Below are 27,128 nucleotides of genomic sequence, written 5' to 3' on the forward strand. Positions count from 1 at the left end.
GATGCAGGGGGAGGGAATTATGAGATTATTACAGCAGAGTTTTCTTGAAGCTCATAATCCACTCTAAATCTAACACTTAAAAAGAGCAAATAAAATCGACCAAAAAAACGACTCCTAATAATTGGGTGCGAAGAGTACCTTACACTCTTGGGCCATACTGCAGCTGCTACAGTAATGATAGGTCGGCCCTGTGATGCAGGCTGTCTCCTTTTTTCACCCCTTCCACACAATGCCGGACCATCACTTCAATCATTCGCTTCACGAAAAGAAATAAGCTCCTACATTTTTCCCATTACCTTATGCGGCAAAAGTTCCCTCTGTTGTAATGCAAGTAAGGAAAAAGAGCCCCCATGTCCCATTTTTAAAGCGAGACATTCATTGTGTTGCTGTGGGCACCTCATACACCGGGGCCCCATTGCAACTGAATCTGCTTCACTAATGATAACGGCTAGGGTGGTCGACCTCGAATCTGAGGAACTGGGTTTGAGTCTCGGCAAGGACGCTGAACATCCTGTGATTCTTGGCAAATCACTTTAACTCCCAGTGCCTAACAAAAATGAATGTGTCCTCATGTAATACAACTGTTGCTATGTAAAGCGCTCTGATACCCGATTCAGGTCAAGTTCGTGCTATATAAAACGCTGAAAGAAAAAAAAATAACAGGGCAGTGACATGAAGGGACGCATGTATCAACATATTTCTCCATAGACGCTAAATGGGACAAACCCTTTGACACATTAGGCCCCAAGTGTTTTTCTTGTGAACAGAGTTCTTGTTGCTTGTGGAGAGTTGGCCTCCTCTGCACACAAAGGGGACAGTCCTCCAATTGCATTTAAAGAGTAGTTGCTTTTGTACTTCATTCAGACCATTTCAACAGGGAGCCAGCAAAGAACTTATCTAGCCCCAGAGACCTGGGGCTAGATATAAGACACAAGTCCCAAAAAATGGTTGCTAATTGGCCACTTGACTTTTTGTATGTATGTATGTATGTGTGTTCTTATATAGCGCTCAACTTACCCTAGGGCATCTCGGCGCTTGCCTTGGGAACCCGTCCTGGCTTTTCCCTGTGAGATAACCCGTATTGGGCATCCCCAAGGTGAAAGCCAGACATCCTGCCACGGGGGGCCGTTGTGGAGATTAAGCAAGCTTAATGCCCAGAGTTGCAGAGTGTGAACCCGTGATTAGAGTGGGCACCGAAGCGAGAATTATCGAGTCCGTGGACAATTGGGCTCAAGACCCTGCCGCGTCGGGAATTGAACCCTGGTCCCGGGTCTGACCTCTGCTTCAGGGTATGCCTCCTCTAACCAGTGAGCCACACTTCTCCACTTGCAACTGGTCTCTGGTTTAGTAATGTGACCTAGGTACTAATAGCTCAAGTTGCAGAATGACCTGCCTAATCAATATGAATTAGATTGGTCACTGTTGTTTGCAGCCCTTTGTGTTTGGCTACAAAAATAGGGATGGTTGTTTGTGCTCCCATTGAGGAAACGTCTTTTTAAAGGCACATGTATTCCTAAATGAACCTGGCCTAGTTTAAAATAAATATAATCTGTTTCCCGTTCGGGAAAAATACTGGTGGTTGGAAAGCAGCAGCCAGTGGTCCCCTGTAAAACTGCCTATTACCCCCAAATGTCACCCAGCACCATTCACAAAAGGCAGGGTTCCACTTGCGAATTAGTTACCACCTCCTTTGGGATGTGGGAAGCTGATCAATGGTTTGTAACTGCAAACATTGATATATGCCATACTGAATCACAATTAAAATGGGATGTCCCGTTCATGTACCTTCCCGATTACAATTTGATAAGGGTTATTCAACCCATTTTATTTGTAGGAAAGTCTTTTACGATTCGCAAAATGTGTTTAATACATAGCTAAACACAATTTTGTGGTCACAAACACTGTAACTTTGTGAATCACAGGGCATTAGACTGCAAAATGGCTTTGTACACTTGGCCCATGGTCTTTTCTCTTAAACTCAGTTGCTAAACATGTCCGAGCACTATGTGAGAACGTTCTGGAAATCCCGAGGAGGACACTGGCACAATCAAACTATCACAAAGATAAGAGTAGACCTTAGATGAACTGGTCTGCATTCATGTCCTTTCTGAGACATGCAAGGTGAAATATGGTTCTGGTCACCAAATCAGCTCGGAAGTTGATAGGAAGTGTGTCGAGATGGCATCCCGTATTTTATGTGTTTCTTGCTATGTTACCGAATCGTCCGAGTAATCTTTTGCAGGTGGCTGGGTGTTTCGTATGCATGGCTCTTGCCAGCCATTACAGTTTCGATTTATACGCGGACAAGGTGTTCGGATCCATGTTTGGTTTCTTCAGGAGTGGTCTCACTATTGTGTGTTTGAGTCTGAGTGGTGATCGAGCCACTGTGAGGCCAACAATGATGGAGGATAGAATAGATATTCAACGGCTGGTGACCTTTATGTTCGATATGTCAATAATAAAAATAGGACAATTTCTTGATGTCGCTGCCTAAGAGCTGGACTGGGGTCAGAACTCGCAGTAAAAGTGGTCAGATTACCCTCCTAGTTACAGTGTTGCCAGTTAGCATGGCTGCTGTTGCAATATTTACTCTAATGGAGTACATTTCTTTTGAAGCAACACTGCGTGATTAATAAATGCTGTTGGGTGGAGAAGGAGTGTGTTGAAAAGGTTCAGGAGCCTCCAGTTCCTTAGATGTAGAAAGGACTGAAATAGAGTTCACTGCGACCCACGATTGGAAAAGGACTTTTTCTCGGAAGAGTCCAAGTCAATCGCCTTGTGAATTGTGGCGTCATACTGTATGGTCTATCCTTTATTGCTATTGAGATAACTGGGTTATTTATGAGGAGACTGGACACGCATGGTTAGACTGGCAGAAGCTGTGCCACGCCGCCAGCAGCCAGCCACCAAATTGACAGTTTGCATCCAACTCACCTCAGCCCCAAAGGGGCTCCAGACTTCATGTCAGGAGCTACTCTGGGGTAAAACAAACACAGACAGCAGGAAACCCTGCCATGGCAGCACGGCAGACTGAATGGACATTTCTGGACTTTTTTTGTCCCGGGCAGGGAAAACACCGGCTGACATGGGGGTGGAGGGGCACTCATGGACAGATGTCAATTACATACAATTGTTTTTGACACAGCAGCCTTGCCACCAGAAAACCGCATTCCCCGACTGCTAAGTGAGGTGGTGTGCCCAGTGGTGGACAGATGTCTCAATGCCGCTGACTTCTAAATGAGGCCCACTGGCTTTTGAGACATCGTCTCTTTTGTTCAGTTTGTCTACGTTCACATGTGACCACCTGTTGCCCTTCATGTTGTATCATTGTTATACTTAGTTGTGTAACGAGAGTCAGATGGTCCGGGACAGCTGTGACCTTATTTTGTAGGTTAGCCAGGATTTCTGTGGGTGCGGGGTGATAGTAGTCCGTCTTCTACAGCTAGTAGAGTCTAACCAAAGGAGCCACGGCCATTTTTATCAGCTTCTTCTTGAGGGAGGGGACCGGCTTTGGATTTCAGTTCACTGTCATCTATGAAGCTCACCAAGATATGGTGATATGAAGATCAGGGATCAGGAATACTACACTGCCTAGAAGTGGATTGGTTGTTCAGTCAGAAGGATGTAGTCTTGGATACCCACACCCTTGAGCATAGGCATTGGCTAGGTCATTGGTCCAGATGTTAAGGTCACCTGAGTTGAAAGCCCTACTTGAGAGAGTGAGGTGGTGTTGGACAAGGCAGACTTCTTTGGGGAGTGAAAGACGAAGGCAAATAATGAGGCTGGACTGGCGACTCTTTCATTAGCAAGAATTCAAATGTTTCAAAAGATTGACTTTTAATTTATGTGTACTAGATTGGATCATGGTGTATGTAGGTTACCGCTCAAAGCCAAATCTTTTCTCTGTTTCTACTGAGTAAACATTAACTAGGTGGGAGCCTGGGAGGACCCTTCCATGTCAAGTGTGGAGGATGCTGAGAACCAGGTCTTAGTGAGAGAGGAAGAGTGCAGAATAATGTAATCTAATGAAAATACGTTTTCTAAAGCTCTCTTACCTAAAATGTGTTGTGACACAGAGAACACTAGCAAAAGAAAGGAATGAGCGAGCCCTTGCCTAAAAAGAATAGAGCCAGGTTTTCAAGCCTTTTCTGAAAGGCAAAAGCTGGCTGCAAGAGTGCAAATGTGCAGGTGGCTGGCTACAAAGTGGCACAGACCTTACACAAAATGCATGACCACTGATTGTAGAGCAACTAAAATGTGGCACAGCCAGGAAATTGGAAGAAGATAACACGATCCTATGCTTGGGAACATATTTGGTGAATTTCTGCTGCAAGTACAGAAGGTCATATTGGAGGATGCCTCAAAACACATAACATAGTGATTTAAACGTGATAGGCTTCGGCGCTGGCAGCCGGTGCCGAGTATCCAGAGCCAGAGTACCTGAGGAGCTCTGTGGCCTTCGAAGAGCAAGCTTTGCAGCAGTCTTCTGAATGCACTGCAGCAGAGACATCTGGCTGGTGCCTCAGCACAAGAAAATGGTTTCGGAGTAAACCGGGCTGAGGATTAAACCCTGTACAATCAAGGGATGAGTCTGGGCTGGCAGAGATGGGAGAGTTGGTCGTAGATCTCTCATCTAGTAAAAGCACAACACCGACAGGTGGTTCGATTAACTATTTACGGAAAGGCCTGCATCCAATCAAACCCCAAACTGCGTCCCTTAGCCACAGGGGCAGGAGAAGGGCCAAGGTGCCGTCGGACGTTGTATTTATCTCGCCAGCCTGGCGCACAGAGCACCGCCATCTTGTCTGAGTGGAATTTCAAGAAGTTTAACTCTGATCCTCAAGCAATACGTAGACGTGTAAGCCTTTTTTGATGGTGGATTGTGCATTTAAGAGTGCATCACTAAAGCAGTTTTTTGGCAAGAGGTATGAGTGGCAATGAATGATGGACAGTCCTGGAGGGAGACGTAGAGGCTGAGGAGCTGCATGAAGCAGTACTCAAAAGAGGAGACGAAGAGCATGCTCTATCCTTCTCTAATGTGACCACCTTTGTGGGTGTGGCTATATCCAGAGAAGAATGAATGAAAACTGTGCACGATGCTGGTGTGAAGGTGCTGAGGCCTCAGAGGAGGCTCTTGGTCAATGGCTCTGGTCCGCTACTTCATTTGTGAGAGTGTTTGTGGATTCTTTCAGGTTATTATACGGTGGGCATATAGAGATGGTGACAATTTTCTAAGAATTCACAGGATTGGACTGCTGCTATTTATTGGACGAAATGTCATTCTGTGGTTTACTGTCAGCATGATTGAATAGATTAAAGTCACTGCTGAAGGCAGCCTGGCACTGTTGTGGTTCCACGTAACTGGGTAGGATGGCACATCTATGCTTTGGCAGGACAGTGAGGCTAAGACTTCATGCCAGCAGACAGGTGGCACTATTTGGATTCACAACACAGGCAGCATGGCACTACAGGGATTAAATACATGGAAAAACACACAAGGCAAACCCCTATGCCCACATCCAGAACCAGGGTACAACGCAGAACAAAAATAATAGTTCCATTGGTCATACTATAACATCAGTGCAGGAATAATCCAATAAATGAACACCTGTGATTAAAATAAAATTGTTGTATTTATTTATCTCCCTTTGGTAAACGTTGTAATTTACAAAGGGCCAGATTGAGGAGTGCTCGTCGGTGCATTAGTGGGAACAATAAAATATTTAACACATATACACAACCACAAGGGGTGTACCCTATTTTACAGGTATTCACAGTCAAATGGAATAAGTTGTTTCTTGTGTACGGAATTAAATCAAAACAAAGGACAGTCCCTGAAACGGGGTCAATGTTTCTATACACACACTAATTAAAAGGGGTCTCCTTAGGATAACAAGAGTGGTCTGTGAAAACAGCTTCATGCTGTAAACATCCTTACACATGCCAAGGTTGTCTTCTTGAAATGCCATGCCAATGGTTCATCACAAATTTGACTATTCTTACATTTTGAATGTCTGGCCCTTTATTTTACCAGATTGTGCCACAGAGTGCTGAAACAGTCCCTTCACCTGTGGTTCGTTTGATTATGTGGCCAGGACACCACTATTAAAATCACTGTCTGGACAGAACGGTACGTACATGATTCACCGTCAGCCAGGGGCAGCTCCTCCATTATGGCGGAGGAGCGTTGCCTCACTACTGAGTGCCAGCAGATTCAAACACATGAAAAACAAAATAATAATAAAACAAGGTTATCATTTTATTGTTCATCTGGCCTGCAGGCTACCAGCGAGCAGAGTCCTAGGGTGGGGTCCCCCTTTGATAGCAGCTGCAGCAGGGAGGAGGAGTGTTGGGCACAGCGAAGTTTGCATGTCGGTTTGGCCGGCCGTCTTAGGACTGTGTTGCACAGCTGGGTGGAGAACACACAGGCTCCCAGGCCCTGTCTGAGCGGCAAAGATGGCCGCTCAGACCAATCCCATTGCTTCTCTCATGCTGGGTAGTAGTGTTCCCAGCATGACAGCAGCATTGAGATCAGCATTTGGAAGCATGTGCAGTGTGCATCCGCCTGCAGGATTTGAGGAGCAGGAGAGGAGCAAGGCGGCGGCTGCAGCGGCAGCTAAGCTGTATTTATATTTTTAGGTATTATTTTGCCTGTGTTTTTTATTTTTGTATTTCCCCCTGTGTTGCCCCACCACTTCATATTCCGAGCCGAGCTGCAGTGAGCACACCAGTGGGATTCACCGAGAGTGAACACTGTGGCATTGCTAACACTCACTGTAAGTGGGAAAGGTGGTGCTGACACACTTGCACAAATACCTGTGAATGGTTAGGATGGCACTGCAGTGATTCGTAGTTTGAGTAGCCGTGATAGAATTGCCAGCATCCATTCTGTGTGGGCATGATGGGGGGTCACAGTGAATGGGCAAAACAGCTCAGCTGGGATTCCGCAAGCGGGCAGGGTGATACTGATGACAGTCAATGTGAGTGGGCAGGGTGACGCTGCTTATTTTTACCGAGAGCGCACAATGGAGAAGTGTGGCTCACTGGTTAGGGCAGGCAGACCCTGAAGCAGAAGTCAGACCCGGGACCAGGGTTCAATTCCCGACGCGGCAGGGTCTTGAGCTCAAATGTCCACGGACTCGACAATTCTCGCTTCGGTGCCTGACCTAATCATGGGTTCACACTCTGCAACTCTGGGCATTAAGCTTGCTTAATCTCCACAACGGCCCCCCCGCGGCGGGATGCCTGGCTTTCACCTTGGGGATGCCCTGTAGTGGCTATTTCACAGGGAAAAGCCAGGACGGGTTCCCAAGGCAAGCGCCGAGATACCTCCCCAGGTGATCGAGCGCTATATAAGAACATACAAAAAAAAATGGCGCTCTGTAGATACAGGGTGAGTGGCTAGAAGAGCACTGCAGGGATTCATGGTGCACAACCAGAATCCACTTCGGGGATTCACTAAGCGAGCGAGATCGCCCTGCTTCGATGCACCTCGATTGGGCGTGGCAGATTGGATGACTTCCTTTGTGAGCAGGAAGGACACAGATTACAATTGCTATGGTAAACGGGAGGGCACAGATTAAATTCACTGGGAGGGAACAGGATGGCAATGCGTGGTGCAGTGTGATAGACAGGGCGCAGTGCTAGGACTGACTCTGGGTGGGCAGAATGGCACTGTGGGTGGTGTGAGACTACTTAGATTCACCTGGGAGGCAGGGTGTCACTGATTACTTTCAATATAAACAAGAGCAGTGGCTTGCATTACATATACTGATGAGTGAGCAGAAAGGCACTGGTAAGAATGACTGTGGTGGGACAAATATTTCACTAAATAGGGTGGAGCTGTAAGAAAGCCCTGTCTGTGGGTGCTAGGCGACTAAGACACATTTCATCATCTGAAGCAAACTAACATTGAAAAAGCTCTGCCTTCAGGCCTCCTTACCTTTGCAAATGCATCCCTTCCATAGGTGGCTTCCTTATCTGTGTGCTGCTTGTCAATGACATCTCGCCCAGTGGCCACTGTACGGAAAAGAAGGGCTTTCTCTACCAGCTCTGACTTGGTAGAGAGCAGGTCCGCTATCACCGAGACCACCTTCCCGTTCTCGATCATCGGCGGCCCGTCGCCATCTACAACAAACTTCAGGTTACCCTGCAGAAGAAAAAACATTTACCAGTTCTGCATGTCCCATCCCTGCCGTCCACACCACCAGTATGTTTTAAAACGAGAGCACGGTACATCATCTAACTACATCAATCAACTCTGAGCTTCATACACCCTATGGTTCTATACATCCATTGGGTACTTCATCAAGTCCATGGGGAATTGAATATACCAACCTCTGCTTTCATGACATGCTTTTAGGTTCGAAATCTTCTACAAGGAAGACAATTTCACACTTGATGTCTTTAGTGTAGAGGCCCATATCAATGAGATTCACTTTACTTGCAAGGCACTAGTGATAATTAATCAATTTCTAGAATTACATATTGATCAAGTACTCAATAATGGAGGCAGATTCAGGAAGAAAAGCGGGGGAAGTAGCAACAGGAAAAGTTCGGCTTTAATTCAGCACACACTATTCAGTGCAAACCAGAATTAAATCCCTAACTAACACCTTTAGCTACAGAAAAGATACTTCAAAGTGCACAATCACTCGATGGAGGGATGATGCATGTCATGTGAATTTAAAAGAGGGTAATGCTGCAAAAATATATTGGTGATTTGTTCGGTATTAAGCCAGGACTGGAGTGCAGTGTCCTAAAAAAAACATAGGCAAAATTTGGGAGATAAAAAGGCAACCAGCCCTGATAATAGCAGTAACATGAAGTTTAATGCAAGTTTATTCACATTTGCTGGCGCTGAGGAACCGGACAATCCTAGCAGCACCAGCAGTGTCATCATAAAAGAAAAAAACTGAATATTAGATTATAAAAATGATATAAGAATATCAATGTTGGATCAACTGGATTTCCTAAAAATGCTATTTGTGAGTTGCACCAAATATTGGGCCCCACAACATATGTTGATTACTCGTGGAATTAGGGGTATTGTGGAAAAGCGTATTAAAAGAACCATAACCAATTTGTCAACAGTGCTTTTCCCTACATTTGGTCATGAGGAAACCTGAATGTAGACGTTTTGGCATCTTGTGTTTTATGCATGTGGCAAAAAGGTTTATGTCTGACACTACCAGAGTCTGGAAAATTGTGTTTAGAGCACTTTGATCCAGTTTTCATTCTTCTTTGTGTCTGCGGAGTCTCTCTTCTTCTACAGTTTGTTCTCTTGGTAAATGTAATGGGATTATCTGGATGTTCTTCATGTGTCCTTGAATAGCCACATCCAGATATCTTGTTCTTGTAGTAGCCTTGACAGTATGTTTGAATTTGGGCCCCACTGTTTTTGGAGGTAGAACATGGTTGTTGTGTTGTCTGTTTTTATTTGCACTAACCCTCCTGCTACCTGTGTATGCAAAACTTTGGTGCCAGAAATAGTCTTCAGTTCCAACACATGCATTTCTTTTGACTGCTTCTGTACTCCGATTCTGAGATTTCCCAGGGATAAATCCCACCTGAGTGTGATGTGTCCGTTGTGATAAATAGTGTTGAGGTTGAATATTTCAAATCCCTGCCTTTTATCATGTTTGCGTTATCCACTATTTCAATTTTTCCTTCAACCTCCTTGTCCACTAGATTATTGCTATCCCCTACACCTGCGACCATTGATTTGGCAGCCATTATTGTATTATTGCATCGTCTCATATGTCACCTGGCCAAAACAACGAGTGGAAAGGAAGCCATCGTCATCCCTAACATTTTCACAATTACTTTTCAGCGGGACAGAACCAATTAATGATTTCTCCCAGTGCTTGATAATTCCAGGGTGAACAGTACAGCACATGATGTATGCTCTTCTGGCATGGTATGAAACAAGTCGCCTTAATAGCACTGCACTTCCTAGTATTTTGCAAGCATTCTTGGCAACAGTTTTATTCCAGTGATTACACCCATCACGCATCTGAATCATTTTCTAGGACTACTGATGAAGGGAATATGTAAGTAGGTGCCCTTTAAATTGATGGTCACTATGTAATCGGCATCCACTAGAATTTGATTTCTTAAAGTGTTGCCATTTCGAATTTCTGAGGTTTGATGAACCTGTTTAAAATTTCAGGACCTTGATTGGTTGTAAAATTAGGCCTTTTTTGGTACTAGGAAGAACACTAAATAAGTCCCTTTGTAATCCCGTTTCAATGATACTTCTTGCTGCTCACATTTTTTAAAGAGGTCCTCAGCTTTTTCTCTGAGTTGTTCGAGGTGTTCTTTTTCTCACCTCTATCTCTTTGGTGGGATTTGGGGAAGTGTCTTTTATAGTTCTACGAAATACCTGAGTTGCCTGAATTGATGCTGCTATTGGGAAGGTAGACCTGCTGTCGCCATCTATTATTTGGTGTTGTCAGCTTATTGCAATTTTTCATTTGCTGTTGTGATTCATCTGCAGACCCTATTATGTAGACTCATAGAATGTGCCTTCTCAAGTTAGTTTTTGTACAACTGCCTGCTTGCTGTGTTCTAGGAATGACTTTAGGCAAGTGTTAGTATACAAAACAGTGATGGATGGAATGCTTGAATTAGTCTCGCCCACTGGTAACCACTCGGGCCGCATCTCTCTTCATGGTTATTCTGGACACCATGCCACCTCAGATTGGACCCCGCTATATGCAAATCAGTCTTGACCCTACTCCAATTGGAACAGTCCACCCGAAATGCCAAGCAAAGTCCTCCTTGAACTGGAACACAAGCAACCCAGGATCGGTTTCGCCATAATTCTGGGCTCATCAGCGATATAAAGCTTGGTTCAAGTTACACAGTGTGCATGGGACTTGTGTCTGGTCCAGGGAGGACATGGCCTGGCAGATCGTGTTGGACTGTTCTCATGGGGAGGAGGGTCAAAACTGATTTGAATATGGTTGGGTCCAAAATGGCTAGGTGCGGTAAGCAAAAAAAACAACGTTTTTAGACCCAGATCTCTGACGGGAAGTGAGTGTTTGACATTGTTCAGAATTACGTCCATCAATTGTTCTTTTTGCATTTGTCACCCCAAGTGGGATGAGGATGCCCGGACATGGGGTCCATGCTCACCATGCCACTGGCTTAACGCTACTCTGGCTGTTGAGGGGTGATACCCCAAAACCTGTCCTAGGATGCTTGTTCCAGTCCAGGGAGGACCTTGCCTAGCAGTTCGGGCTGGACTGTTCCCATGGGCAGTAGGGTCAAGACTGATTTGCATATGGCTTGGTCCAGGCTGGTTTAGCGTGTTGAGCAAAAAAACAATGGATTTAGACCCAGATCTCGGTCTGGGGGTGAGTGTTTGACATTGTTCAGCATTCAACCCATCGATTGTTCTTTTTGCTTTAGGCAAGTATTAGAAATATTGTTTCCCTCTAGTATTACTGACTTTACTCCTTTCATAAATCCCTCAGGAAAATGCTGGATGAGTTCTGCCATATTCTTCCACTGTTGGTGGCCACATCTGCTGAGCAGAGTTTTAAGGTTAGCTATTCCCCACCGCATTGTGGCTGATATTCCCATCTTTCTTCCTACTGCCTCTGGCCTCTTGCTGTCTTTCTCTGGAACAAAGCCAGTGGAAGACGCAGCACTAGCGATTTTGCAAGCACATAGTGACTACTGGGTCAATGATTATCCTGCACGGTGGGTCCTTTGGGGAGGCTCTGTACTTTTTTTTCACCCTACTAGTGACTGTCTCTCTGAAGGCCTCCGTACCTTGTTGTAGAATGCTTGGCAATACTGGTAGGAACTGACTTTATTCTGTTTTGGCAGAATGGCTTGCTTAAAGGAAGCAGAATTTTGTCTATTCCTCTAGTTGCAGTTCATATGTATCTGCTGCAGATTTCACAAATGTAAAGCACAAGGAGATATCATGCGGCGTGCATGATCGAAATAGAAAAGTGTCAACCTCCTCTTGAGGTGATCATGTCTGCAGATTCTGAAAAGATCTTGGACCTGATTTTCTTCCTCCATGGGTACTTCTAACTCACCTCTAAAAAGATCACCTTGAGACTCATGCATTGGTTCAGATTATGGGGTAATCCTTTCTTCTGTTGTAGCCCTCTCTTACTGAATCTTGAATTGGCTGCTTTTGTGGAAACTTTGAGTGCCATGAGGCTTCCTTCAAATTGTTTTTTTCATTTGTAGCACAGCAGCTGTTTGGCAATCTTGAAGTCAACTGTTTTTTTTATCTCTACTCGATGTTGTGCATCGGAGTAGATTTTTTCCTCGGGGAGGGGGGGCAGGAGTAACTTGGTTTCCTTCCCTCTTTAGGCTTTTTACCTTTAACTCTTCTTCAATCTCAATCCCCCTTTTGAGTCGGGTCGAAGTGTGAATGTTTTCTGCTTTAGTATCTTTCAACTTTTATGCCAAGGGCTTTTTTGCCTTTTGATTCCAAATCGATTACCAAACATTTTTAAATAAACCGCTGTTTACCAGTTTTTGAGTCCAATCGTTTTAGCCCAGAATCCCTGTGTGTCTGAGGCATTGTGGGTGTAAGAGTCTTCGGTGCATAAGTAGTTTTTCTAGTACTTGGTTTAAAATATCTTTGATGTCCCAATCAGAGCGTTGGAGCCTAGCTGCTTCCCCTTAGCTTCTTCTTTCCCTTCCTCATCATTTGAATGTTCCATGCCATCCAATAAGAACTGTTTTAAAGGAACAATGGCGCTGTGTCGCCAGTCTCATTTCTCCTGCACTTTTTTATTGTTCTAGTTAGGAAAGATTTGCAAGCTTTGCAACCTTTGGATTCATGCTTTGTTGGACGGCACAGACTACAGAATTTGTGTATGTCTTTTTGTTCTACTTTGTGGTGACACTTTGGACAGAATCTGAATGGACTGCTTCTCGTCTCTCCTGGTAAACAAAGTACTGAAGCGAGCCTGGGATTACAACTGACGCCAAGCTATGCATTTTTCTGACCCCACTGAGGCTGAAGCTCAATTAGAAAAATCATGTCTTCGCAGGTCTTCGTTATGGTTCTTTCGGCATCCCTGTGTTTGATTGCGTAGTTGCTTTCCAATCATGATGTTAGTTACGGTCTTCATTTTTTCCTTTCAACGTTCATCAACTTGGAACATTCAATAGTGCTTCCAAAACCAGCAGCAGGTAAAAAAAACCTGAATATGGAGACCACGCACTGAGACATTGTGGGTTTATTCTGGACATTACAGGCAGTCGGCACAACTGCTCCTCTGGTCCATTCCCCCAAAACAGAATTTTTATCTGTGGACTCTTAGCAGTTTTTTTAAATCAATTTATCATGCATAGATTGCTATAGGCAACATCTGTCTTCATATACTGAGGACCTTTATTACAGAGGTCCTTGTTGATGACTGTCAGTAATATAAATTGGTAATCTTGTTGGTGATGTTGGTAGGTAGTGTTAGTTGTAGGGATGTTCAGTTCCCTTGTACTGCCATCTATCAGTGGCCTGTCTGTTTCACTTTTCCTTGCCAGGGTGTTTACAAGGCACAGTACTCAAGTCAGTCAGTTTCTAGGAGTCTGCTGACTAGACTCCTGGCAATCATTACCCACATTGGATCTTCTTGCTTACAGGGATTTATTCTACAGCAATCGAGACCCATAAGGAAGCACAATGTCGGTGCTGTACTGCACTGGATTATACGCGTAAATATGGCAGAGAGTCTAAAAATGGGTTACATAAAGTGTGAATTTCTGCAGGTTTAGGATGTCTCTATGGCACAAACCTCTGCACAATTGGAAGATCCTACTCATAAAAAACCTTATCTAATCGAGTCTGCAGCTGTGTTATCCCTAATATCAACAGAAAGAGCAAAAATATAAAACAGCTGTGGAAGTGTTTTGCTTTGCATATCAAAAACTCTGCTTCTGTTCACGGTCTGAATTACCCTTGTAGGGATCCCAAACTGGCTTAAAGGGCCCAACAGAAGACAGTGAAATGCGGTCCTGCAGATTGTGCATGATTCCTAGTATAGGCACAAAGTATAGTGGATTTTGTCCCTTTTTCCTCGATCTCCTTCTGTAAATCAATGTACCCTCATCAGCAAGAATAGGCGGACATGGGATGCAATGGTGTGCAGTCTGAACACTTAGTCTTTCATCAACTAAATGCAATACATTTGATCGTATTAGCTGAATTCATGTTATTCAAGCCCTACTTGCAAAAACCGAATTATTTGCATCTGAAAATGACTTTGCAGCCCACTCACAAGGTGCAGGATGGAGGCCAGAATCTTGTAGACGGTCTGGATCTCCTCAGGCTTGAAACCAATCACCTTCATAGCCTCAGCAGCAGCTTTAAACTCTGTTCCATCATTGATGGAAGACTGCAAAGACAATATGAAAAGACTCAGCAGCGAAATCTACAAACCTCAATGCACAAACCTTGCCAAGATCACTGAACAATACCATCCCAGAAGCTGATCTAACCTGCCCCCCTCCGCAGGCTTAAATAACTAGTTACACTTTGATCACACACACACACGCACGTACACGCACACGCGCGCGCACAGGCACAGGCACTTCAGCTGACACTATGGTCCAGAGACAAAAATGCAGGCCCCCTTTCGACAATGAGCGATCTCTATAGAGCAATGGACTGAGTCAGAGAGGAAAAAGGTACTCCAGGATTCAGGATAAGATAAGGCTTTATTGGAACCAGAAAAAGATGATGTGCTAGTATCCGCATAAATACAAATGTGTGCTCAGATCAAGAAAGGCAAAGGTGCATGCCTGCAATTATAAAAATATTTACTGCAATCAGGAAAAAGAGAAAGGTGTGATGGAACCAACAAAGGGCAGATATTTGCAGGAGTCAGCAATAAACAAATGTGTGCTGCATCAGAAGAGAAAAGGATAAAGGTGTGCTGGAGTCAGGAAAAGAGAAGTGGGAGCCGGAATAAGGAAAGACACAGGTATCTTGAATTAGGGAGGACCCAGAAATCCCTGAATCAAACAAGACTGAGGTGTACGGCGATAAGAGACAAAGACGGATTGGAATCGAAGAATAGACAGGGGTGCATTTAATCGGGAGGGGGCGGAGGTGTGCTGCAATCAGAGCTCATGAAGATGTGCTGAAATCAGAAAAATAAATATTTTCCAAATTAGCGAGACAACAGTGTGATGGAATCTAAAACAGAAAAAGGTGTGCTGGAATCAGTGGAGGGTACAGGTGACAGCAAATAAAGGAAAGACAATTATGTGATTGAGTGGAGAACAGAAGTGGAATCAGACAAAGGGGAGAAGTTGTGCAGGTTTTAATAAGCGACTAAGCCGGGCAGGTATCAGCCGAGTCCTTGCACTCACCTTGAGTTGGGCACTGCCACGGATATAGTTGTACGTGGAAAGTTCCTTCTGGAGATGGAGGGAGCGCAGAACCTGCTCCGAGCCACCCACGAGCAGCTGTACAGAAAAAACGAAGGTGTTAAGGAGAGAAGAGAAATCTGTATGTGGTGTCAGTGTACTCATGTTGCAGGGTGATGAATCTTTGTGTTGAATCAAGAGTTAAATGCTGTGTACCACCTCAGAGATGAGGAAAGCGTGTACTGATTTAGAGCGCATAAAGTTGATCGATAGATGTGCTGAATCAGGACAGTTAGATCTTACGTGCTTATATAGCCCAATCAGATAATTTAGAGTGTACCATTAACTGTAATAACCTAGTAGATTTGATGTCATGGATTCTGACCAATAGTAAGATCACGCACTGAAACAGTGCAGCCACTTCTCACTTAGGAAATAATTATCTTACTGGAAGAGTATAGTTCGAGCACTCATATTGACCCATAAAAGTGACATTTCGTGCACTCGGCCATTACCAGACGATCTCATGTACTGATTGGATACAGGCATCTCTCATGGAGACTAACATTACTCCTGTGTTTTTACCCCTTATGTGGCTTCTAAGTTGGAATATTGTAACATTCAATGATTAGTCAAGACATACATCAAAGAAGCAGCAACTCACCTGATAGAAGGAATGGAAGCTCCTCTCTCCCGGCTGCTGGACCAGAACTCTGGACTGCAAAAGAAAAGAAGCAATGGTTTCGAAGAATGCTGGGCCCCATAGAATGTCTCTTTCCACCACACTTACAACACTTGTCTCTTGCTGGTGGCTATGAAGGTCCTCTAAACATCAGTGCCTGTGCATAACATACCAGACCCAGAGTTTACAGATCTTGTGTTATTGGTCACCAAGGATGGTACAGTTCAGACACAAATCATGTCACTATTAACCAGGATGGAAGATGATGCAGAGAAAACTGCATGCTGCAGTACATGGGGTTGTACAGACCTTCCCCTGGGCTGTACCACAGGGTTGATCCTATTATGTTGTTTTTTCCCTATGAAGATAAACTGAATAGTTATCAGCATGGGTGGTTCCATCTGTGCTACACAGCATAAATTAGAAAGATTGACTTTCTGCTACTGTCCCATGGATGCAATTCAATTTAATTTGACTTGGTTCTGGTAAAATGGAGGCAACTGCAGGAGCCCTGCAGACCTCAGGACGGATTAATTGTGGCCACCTAACACGGGTGCTTCACAACCCTGCTGCAACCATGCGCTTTAACTTTGATTCTTGTACGTGTTTCAGAACTCATGTGATTAAAGGTATATCAATGCTTTTTTCTCTTTAAGACCCTCAGAAAGAACCTACCTCTTCTTCCATCTTCATTGTGTTAATGCACCATTCAAGCAATCCTATCTGCACACTTGGACTACTGTCACACACTCTTGTGGGGTCTCCCAAAGTGCCCTCTACCCAGAATTCATTGCAGTAAAACATCACCATCAGCTTTCTCCTCGATATCATCAAGTGCACCACCACCTCGTCGCATCTGCCATGCTTCAAATGGCGATGCGCACCACCTCCACATGGCTGCGTTTTCTCATGGGCCATGAACAGCATGGTTCCTGCTTTTCCTACATCATTGCTTCACCAGGCGCCACCCGCTCTTCCACGGCCAACATTTTGGTGGTTCCCATCAATACGCTGGTGAGGACCAGCAGACTGAGCTTTGTCTGTTTTCACTGATAAAACATGGAAAGCACTTCTTTCAACCAGCGCTCAATTCAGTCATCTTTTCCTGAACAATATCAACACCTGGCACTTGCTTTTTTTTTTTATTTTTTTTTTTTGAAAAAGATGGTACATAAATGGACAAATTTCAACAATTATTACATACATGATAAGAATTTGATAAATATTTGATATATTTACATACATTTTTGAATACATTTTGTTAGCGGGAACGAGGAAAAATAAATAGATAAATAGGGTTAGAAATCAGCTTCAATTAATTGGAGACGAACAAAGTTTTTATCCATTTCTATCTGTTCTCCAATTAGTTACAGGAGCCCATAGGCGTATACCCTCCTTACGCTGCCTCATGCCTTTATATTCATAGAGGCAGGATTCTATGTTATGAATTCCTAGAAATCTCGAGAGCCACATCTGAAAGAATGGAGGGTTCGTATCGTTCCACGCCGCAGAAATTAAAATTCTAAGTACAGCAACAGATAAAAACATTAGATCTCTTTCAGCCTCGCCTAAACCCAACTTAGAGTCTGTACCCAGTAAAATTAGAGTAGGGGATAGGTCGATGGACTGACCTAGCAGCCCCTCCATAAATTTCATTATTTCTTTTTTAACATTTTCCAACTGTTTGCAGGAAGAAAACATATGTATAATGTCAGCCTGACTTTCATTACATCTGGGACAATTATCATTTTCGCTTAGACCCCAGGCAAATATCTTCGCGGGTGTATGGTAAAGATTAAAAATAGTCTTGTAGTGTTGTGCGCGAAGGTTTGATGCCCGGAATATTTTTTTATTCAATACGAGAGCGAGGTCGAGATCGACATCAGAATCTCCTAATTTTGTCGCCCAGTTAGACTCAACCTTCTCAATATCATCCGGGATTTGGTCCAATAGGCAATTATATAAAATCTTAATCTACCTACAACCTCTATCTAATAACTCAATCAGTGGAAAATCTGCTGTATGTGAAATCTATGGCCTGACTGCCCTAATTGCCCTGGTAACTTGACCATAAACAAGCCATTGACTGTCTGGAATACCAAATCTTTCCTGCAGCATTTCGAACCCCAGAATTTCACCTTCTTCAATTACATCTCCTAAGGATCTAAGCCCCAACCTTTTCCACATCAGCAAATTATTATCATTTTTTAGTTGAGGAAAGAGAGATGAATTATACAGTTGCAGATAGGAATTGATTTTCGGGATATTAAACATTTTCATAATAGCTTTCCAAACCTTCCATGCGCCAATCAGTGTCTTCAATCTTGTTTTTTTATAAAAGCTTCGTTCCAATTCGCATTGAAATACATTTATAGTCTTTTCACCCAATAGCATCCTATATATCTGGGGCGGGCATTGTTGATCTACAAACCCAGGTGTTATATCAGGTACAGATGTAGATTGAAATAGAGTAGTCATTTGGGTTAGCAAGCAGGCCCAATGATATAACTTTAAATTCGGCAATCCCATCCCACCCCTTTCTCTGGGCAGTGCCATTAAGTTTGTAGATCGCCTTACCCTGCCGTATTGCCATACAAATCTGATAGACATAGATTCAAGTTGTTTCATGATCCTGTCCTCTATTGCTAAAGGGATGGCCCGAAATAAGTAGAGAACTCTAGGGAACATAGACATTTTAACTGCATTTACCCTTCCTATTAATGAGAGGTGTAGCACATCTATTCTTTTTAATTCCTTCTCAATATCCTTAATAAGTGGCAGATAGTTCTCGCTTACAATTTTCTCAACATTGGCATTAATTTTTACCCCATAATATATGGCAGAGTCGACGAATCTATAGTCAGTTTTGGCTATATTTTTAGAACAAATAACCTGCGTTTTTGTTTCATTTAGAAGATAGCCTGACTCTTCCCCAAACAGTTTAGCCATTTGAATTAGAATAGGAAGAGTTTGTTGTGGATTATTTGTTAACACTGCAAGATCGTCAGCATAGGCCAGTATTTTACTTGAATAACCATTGCATATCACTGGAGCTATCTCTGGGCAGTTAAGAATACACTGTATAAGGGGGTCAATATACAGCGCAAATAGAATAGGGGAACAGGGACAACCTTGCAGAGTCCCTCTTTTTATATGTATAACCCCCGATTTCTCGCCCATTGCTGTTACCTTAGCTGTTGGTTCTACATACATGGCTTTAAGGGCCCCTATAATATTGGGACCAAATCCCCTCGCCTCTAAGATAGCCCAGAGAAAGTTCCAGTCCACACGATCAAACGCCTTCTCTGCGTCGAGCAGGATCATAGCGACATCCCCCCCACGGCAGCCTGGGCATCAAACAAAGAGATTTCCCTACAGGTATGATCCGTTGTGCCCCGACCAGGGACAAACCCATGCTGCCATGGGGATACTAGATCGCCGATTACCCAACTAGCCTCTTTGCCAGAATTTTAGAATAAAGCTTAGTATCGGAATTTATTAGTGAAATGGGTCGGTAAGACCCCGCCTTTTCTGCCGGTTTCCCCTTTTTATGGAAGATTGCTATATTTGTTTCTTTCCAAGAGGCGGGTGTTGATCCTGTACACATAACCCCATTAAACAAATCTACCAGAAGCGGAGTGATTTCGGTTTCTATTGTTTTATAGACTTCTAAAGGTATCCCGTCGGGACCTGAAGCTTTACCTGAGGCCAATTCCCGCAATGCAACTGTTACTTCTAATAATGTAATTTCTTCTTCCAATTTTTTTTTGATTGAGTCTTCTAAAAGTGGGCCCCGATCTCGTATTCCTTCTCCTGGTTTCTTAGTAGGTTCTTCCTGCTCATACAGCTGCTGATAAAATGTTTCGAATACTCTTAAAATGTCCTTACTTTCTGTATACCTGATCTCATCCTCTTCTATACATACAATAGTGTTTCTTGTTTTTTCCTGCCTTAACCTGAGGGCAAGTGCTCTCCCTGCCTGCTCTCCGGTCTCATATCTTTTAACCCTATTTGATTGGTACTCTCCTGTGACTTTCATGGTTACTTCTTTCTGGAGTGCGGCTTTGATTGTCAGTAGAGCTTCCTGGCTTACAGTGGTATTAACCCCTTTGATTATATCAGTCATATGTTGTTCTTCTACTTTTACTAACTCTTTCATTAAACCATCAATCTTATTTCTATCTTCCTTTCTTAATCTTGCTGAACAGCTAATAGTTTCACCCCTCAATGCTGCCTTAAAAGTTTCCCAGACTGTATTTCTAGACGCACTGTACCTATTTACTGCAAAGAATTGTGGGACCCAATTTTTCAGATGATCTATAAATCTTTTATCACTAAGGAGCTTTTTCTCAAAGGACCAGGAATTGCTTTTTCTTTCCCTCTGACCTATACTATATGATAGAATTAATGGATTGTGGTCAGAAACCACTTTAGGAAGTTTAAGTATGTCAACTTTCGATAACTCAGAGGACGAGATCAGGAAGTAATCTAATTTTGTGTATTTTTGGGCAGGATTAGAGAAGTATGTGTATCCAAAATCCAAGGGGTTTTTGACCCCCCATACATCAAGCATCCCGTGAGAGCTTAGAAGAGATCGAATAGATTGAAAGACCTTGGGTTTCCGACCTGCATATGGTTCAGATCCGACCCAATCAGCTGAAATATTAAAATCCCCCGCTATTATCAAAGGTGTAGCCCAACCCACAAGTTCGGTTTCTAAAAAGTCGAATATTTCAGGCTCATCTTGATTGGAACCATACACCACACATAACGAGAAACCGAGGTCTAAGTCAGCAATTACCCATCTCCCATTGCTATCCGCCTTCACTTTCCTTGCTTTACCTAGGGGACCTCGAATCAGTATAGCTACACCTCGAATTGTAGACGTCTGTGTAGAACAAGCTATTAACTCAAAGCCACCCAGTGAAAGTAGATTGCGTTTTGACCATGGGAGATGGGTTTCTTGTATACAGATAATATCAATCCTTTCATGCCTTTCATGCCTTACTAAGAATGCCAGTCTCTGCCTCTTCCTCCAGTCATTCAGTCCTCCCGCATTAATAGTGCATATTCTAATGCTTGCCATTTAATTGTTTATATATCTCATCACTCAGATCCTTAATCATGTTATTGTCCTTCTCAACGAATCTTTGTCCAAAATTGTACCACTTTCCTTTTTTCTCGTTTTTCCACCCTTCCACCAACCAATCCCACCCCTCAACCCTCCCTCCCCCCCCTTCCTCCTTGACCCTTGCCAACACCTGGCACTTGCTACTGCACATTGACTCTCTTATTTCTACAGTGTCTCTATTTTCTCTTCCTCATCTTCCACTTTGCTATTGTCCATTTTTCATTCTTTTTCTTCTGGAGCTAGCGTCAGCATGCCCTGTTCTATGGTATCAGCAATGCTGTACATACATATATGTATATATGTATATATACACACATATATCACTCTATTTGCTGCTTGATTTACTACACGTCATAAAATCGGAGTAGCACTTGGATTGACATATATAGACCAGTGTGGTCTCATTGCACACCCGAACAAATGATAACATTACAACACGTGTCTACCACCATGTGACTTGATTAAAAGCAATAACAAGATCCAGTAACAGTAATTAAAGAGAAGAAAACACACGGATAGCTAATAGATATAAAACTGGAATGTCTACAATCCTAAGCGTTTTATTTTATCATCGTATAGTTAATCAATGACATCAGTCGTAAACTAGCATTACTTTTAGGAATGTACATAAGTGTCCACAATATTTCTATCATTTAAGAGCCTTCAACAAGGGAAAAACTCTTACATACACTTCTGAAGTCAACAGTGATTTGCGTCTAACGATTTCCTTGCAGATTTCTTACAGTTTTGATACCTTATACTATTGTAGAGGCGTCAACCAGATCGTTATAAATGAATGATTAATTTATCTGCACTGGTGGTTAGTTTATGATCAACATTATACATTTTTGATGATGTGTTTTGCTTCTACCATAGCAGATTGATTTATATAGGAGATATTTGCAAGTGCTGGGAAATATTCAACACTATTCCATATCAGTTAGTTCTCTAGTGTGTGGTCTAGTTTCAAGGTTTTATGCTTTTGTTTAGAACGAGTTGCCAATACATTTTATTAGTATCTCATGACATAAAAAGGTATGTGGCTTATTACTCAGTCACAGGGTTTTTGTTTTCATGAAACACTGATGCAATTTACTGGCCACTTTTCCTAAACTTTACTAGGCAAAAGATAGACCATAAGCTAGGCCGTCAATGTCTCGATGGCAGTGTAACTTCCCTCGAACTGAAAATGTTCAGCCACAGTAGAAGTTCAACAGGTGAGTGTAAACTCCATAAATGTTAAATTGGAAATCATCCAATGAATCTTATAACCACTACGTCAATATTGCATGTAGCATATTTTGTTTACTAACACACACACACACACATATAATGTACTTCTACAAATAAAATCATATAAATATATGTTTTAATGAGTTGTGACATTTTGTTGTGATTGAGGCAGGAGGATTGAATTAAACTAATAGATAGATGTGACAATCAAGTGATGAACAAGTCAAGGTTTCCACCTAGGGTGTACTACTGCTTTAATTTGTCCATCCCAGTTACCGGCCTAAATTCTTGGAGCAATAAAAAAAGGGAAAGATTATCTTCCCCCACTGCCCCCATCCACGCTTCTCAGTAAGAGTAAAGTCTCCAGAAGGTGGCATCAACCACCATGCACACTCAAGATTGGTTCATGTTAGCATGCGCTAACAGCAGGCATTCTATGTTAGCTTTAATGTGCAAGCGCCCTGTCCGTCTCCAGCCGCAGCATGTTCATGGGGTGACCCAGTGATGCGATCCCCACTTCAACACATTTGGTGGTAAACGCAAGACGTTCAGGGCTGCTACATGAGTGTGCTATGTTACCGGCATGACGCACAGCATTTCACTCCAGTAAGAAGCAACCGTTGCGCCTTAGATGGTTCGAGAGGTACAGAAAAGCAATATCCATAGAAGAAAATGCCTCACAGTGTCATGCTCCCCTCTCACAAATGCAAATATCATGTAGCCAATATCTCCCTCCTCGGTCAAAACACTGATGCACACCAACATTGGGATCCAGCGCTAGCAGCTATACATAGCAAGCCACAGTGAAGATAATCAAAGTCAGCCAGGGTAGGGTAGGTTCAGACAGGCACTGGTAGCATTAAGATCAAAGGTCTGTGCAGGCAATAGCCAGAGTCACTCAATTTGTAAGGTTCCCAACCTTCATGGGTTGTCTTCCACAGGGTCATTGACCACACCCCATCTTCGCCAATAAGGAAAAGTGTTCCATAGCAAAAGAATTAAGTCAAGTTTACAGTAGATGCTAAATGCATGACTAACCTCCATGCAGGTGTTGATCTGGTTCCAACTCTGCGTTTTATGGCCCAGATCCCCACATGACCTTCATCTGCCAATTCCAAAACATTCTTTCTTAATTTAAGGAGCACTATCAGTTGTTCAACCTGGTGTAACAGACCATTACAATTCAACTCTTGTGAAATTTAACACAGGGTGTGAACTTCAGGCCCAAACTCCTCACGATCGGCCAACCGTTCATAACTGATGACCTGACTTTTTTAAAAGTTGCATCTTCTGCCAAAACATTCCACCACTCTTCTTCACATAAGTCTTGATCAATGATAGCAGAAAGACGACTAGCCATACACTCCGTCGGCTCATTGCCATGCGAGTTACCAAGCACTCAAGATAGAAAGTCAGCTTTCCTATTTTTTCTAAGGACATATTAATGTTGTAGTTCTATTTCTGTAGGTAAACTTGCCATATGGCTATTCTCAGTATGGCTTTTACATGCCCTATGGTGCTTAACAAATACAGTTTTTGATCAGAGAGTAATGTAAATGGTACCCACCAAATATATGTCCTGTGATACTGTGCATTCCACCACAATGCCAACACCTCCTTTTCAATTGCTGTGTATGTAGTTTCTGTACAACGGTGTGCCCTAGAAGTGTAAGCCACCACTTCCTCCAATACTTCACAGCTCTTTTGCATGAGCACAGTTCTTAATTCCGCATTACAGTCCTCTGTTATAATAATGCTATCAACCCGTGTACAGCAGGGGCGACTCCCCCACTAGGGCAGAGGTGCGTCACCTCACTGCTTTCTCGCAGTGTGAGAAGCAGAAACATAAAATGGTAATAAGTACTATTTAATGTTTCTGCTTCTCGCACTGCGAGAAAGCAGAAAGGTTTGTTTGGGGGTGGGCGGGTGGGTCTGTTCTAGTGCAGGGGAGGGGTGGTTTGCCCACTGCTGAGGGCTCTGACTGTTTGGTCAGCCCTCTGGGGCCGCCCAAACCAGTCATGCGCACTCTATAGTTCTAGAATGCCGGTTGCACTGTAACCTGCATGGAGAACATGGCCTCCCAGTAAGCCACTTCCAGGCGATGTCCCGACCAATCACAATGTTCCACTGGAGTGTCGTGATTGGCTTAGGGGAGGGGAGGAAGGCTGCTTGTTTCCTGAAGACGTGGGACCCGGCCGGTGAAAAGGTAGGTTTAAATATATTTTTTATTATTATTAATTAAATTAACTCCCTCCCTGTGCGACGTCACCCCTCCCCTGTGCGAATTCACCCCTCCCATGCTCGACTTCACCCCTCCCAGGCACCAGACGCGACTGGTGTACCAAATGGTTTCAGAGGGTTCACTCCCACAGTATCTGCACGCACTCCCAATATCTGCATGCCCTTTCTTCACAACACTGACAGTTGTTGTTCCACGTCTACACTTCACCCTTTCTTAAGCAACTTTCTTAATGAGAATGTTTTCTCAGCAAAATGTAGAACAAACTGTGAGTAAAGTTTAATCAATCCATGAAAAGATTTCATTTACTAAGTATTTGGCTTTAAACATCCTGCTCTTCGGCTCTACATCCCTATGTGAGATGCAACGTCTAAAATAATCCAAACCCTCTTCTTCAAACGTACACTTATTAAAATGAAGAGTCAAACCACGGCTACTAAGGATTTGCAAAATCTTCTTGTGTCTGGAATCATGTTCTATTACATCACTGCCATACACTAAGAGGCCTTCTTGAAAATGCAGCACACCTTACACATCCTTAAACATCAATCTAAGGATTCTTTGGTACTCGGAGGATGCAAACTCTAATCCAAAAGGCATACACTTGTAGCAAAACACACCCTCTGGGATCACAAAGGAAGGGTGGTGCTTGGAATCTTCACTTAGTACTACCTGTTGATGTGTAGTAGACATGTGGAGCATGGTGAACCTGACAGCCCCTCTCAAGGTAAATAACTTCTCAGCAATATTAGGCAAATGTTCATGGTTGACCCACAAATTATGGTTGAGCTCACGTTGGTCAACACATATTTTAAGTGATTTATCACCCTTGTGTACTAGAACTCTGTGGGTTCAGTGATGACTAGCTACATAACTTCTCCAATTCCTTCCACAGTTTTCTACTGAGACACAATGGTAAACTGCGTACCTTGTGAACAATGGGTGTGGCACCTTCCCTCAAGATAATCAAGCTGTAAACCCTTTATTCTAGGCAATGATTCCGAAACAACTTGGGAAAACTTGTGTAACCACTCATTTCTATCACATCTCTTCACACAATTGATACATCTTCCTTGTCACATTTTTGTTTTTTGATAACACAATATCTAGCTCACCTTGGTTGAGCCACCCCAACAAATTCAATATTTCCTTGGCAACAAAAATGGTAGCCGGGACACTCTTTCCTTCTAACATCCAAAACTCCATCAAATGTACTCACAATATCAATTTGCTTCCCTCTATTTGAAAATGTAATTTACCTGGAGTTTCTCAGTGTCAACGGCCGGATTTTCTTTGAAAACATCCAGCCAACTTACAGTGAATGGGGAGCCCGAGCCAGCCAACATTCGTTCTTCTACTGCACTGAGTAGAACATTACAATACGGGGCTTTTTTTTGCCTCCCCCCACTAAAGACACTTGCTTACAATTTCCATGCCCAACTTCTCCTCCCTCAATAACAGAAAGGATAAACTCATTACTATCATTTCCCTCACATTCTTTTCCAGTTTGGACACCACAGCCTTCTGTATCCCAGAGTACCGACACGCTCTTGCAAAATGTCCCTTGCGTTGCATCTGAAACACATCTGAGAGGTAAAGCAGGACAATTCTTAGCAGACCTAGTGTGGTTGTGATTACCACATCTGAAGCAATATATGTTGCCAGTGTCTTTTTTGGTCTCCTCTCGTCTATTCAGTTTACTGCTCGGAATTAAAAAAAAAAAAGTTTTTCTGTGATTTTCTTTGTCGCATTTAAATTTCATATCCTGTGCAGAATAGTGTATCAGTTGGAGATGTCATTTCCATGAAATAAGCTTCTGAGTTCTCCACACACCTTTCAAAAACGTAAAGCAGTGTCAAGATCTGGATTTTTCATTGGCAGCAGTCTCTCCTGCATTTTTATATTTTTTACTTTCTTTAATAATTTATGAAGAAAAATGTCATCCTTTAGGTCTTTAAATCACAGTAGTTACACCTGGTTGCTAATATTCTCAAAGAAGCAACAAAATCATCAATGCATTCCACACGTTGCTCTGCCCTTTGCAAGATAGAAAAGAAAACATCCTGCCTCTGATCAGAGTAAGCGGAAATATCTCACTACAAGTTGTGAGCATATCTTCAATAATAAACGAACATGTTCTTACTTTAATTTCAAAGGTTTTCAGTATTTAATACAAAGTAAATCATGATAGGTATTGACAGCTTATTTGCATATATTCTTTGAACATATAAAAATGCACTCTGGTAAATTACGGAAAAATACATATTTTTTCTTTTTTATCCCTCTAAATTCACTCAATCTACTCAATTTCGCCTGCACACGTCACATATACCGCATACAGATTTTTTCTACAAGCTTGCATTAAATATAAATTAGTCTATGTACCTAGCAAAGGAATAAACAGGATCAATAACGCAGATCTTTCATTTAAAGAGTTTACATACAATTGATGCATTGAGGGACATTTCAATTGCTCTTTTGATGTAGAGCATAAG

General features: G+C 42.9%; 1 protein-coding gene across 2 annotated transcripts in view; it reads right to left on the bottom strand.

Annotated features, from left to right (window-relative positions):
- MYO1D (myosin ID) overlaps nt 1-27,128 on the bottom strand; it is a 512,976-nt gene that overhangs the window by 320,300 nt on the left and 165,548 nt on the right. For both annotated transcript variants that reach the window (XM_086923844.1, XM_086923845.1), the window contains exons 5-8: nt 16,013-16,066; nt 15,352-15,447; nt 14,256-14,372; nt 7,943-8,149 (exon numbers count right to left, since the gene is read on the bottom strand). In XM_086923844.1, the coding sequence (XP_086779970.1) occupies nt 7,943-8,149; nt 14,256-14,372; nt 15,352-15,447; nt 16,013-16,066 (474 nt within the window). The remainder of the gene's footprint in view (nt 1-7,942; nt 8,150-14,255; nt 14,373-15,351; nt 15,448-16,012; nt 16,067-27,128) is intronic.

This window comes from Lissotriton vulgaris, chromosome 5 (genome assembly GCF_964263255.1).
Source record: "Lissotriton vulgaris chromosome 5, aLisVul1.2, whole genome shotgun sequence".
NCBI classification, from domain to species: Eukaryota; Metazoa; Chordata; class Amphibia; order Caudata; family Salamandridae; genus Lissotriton; species Lissotriton vulgaris.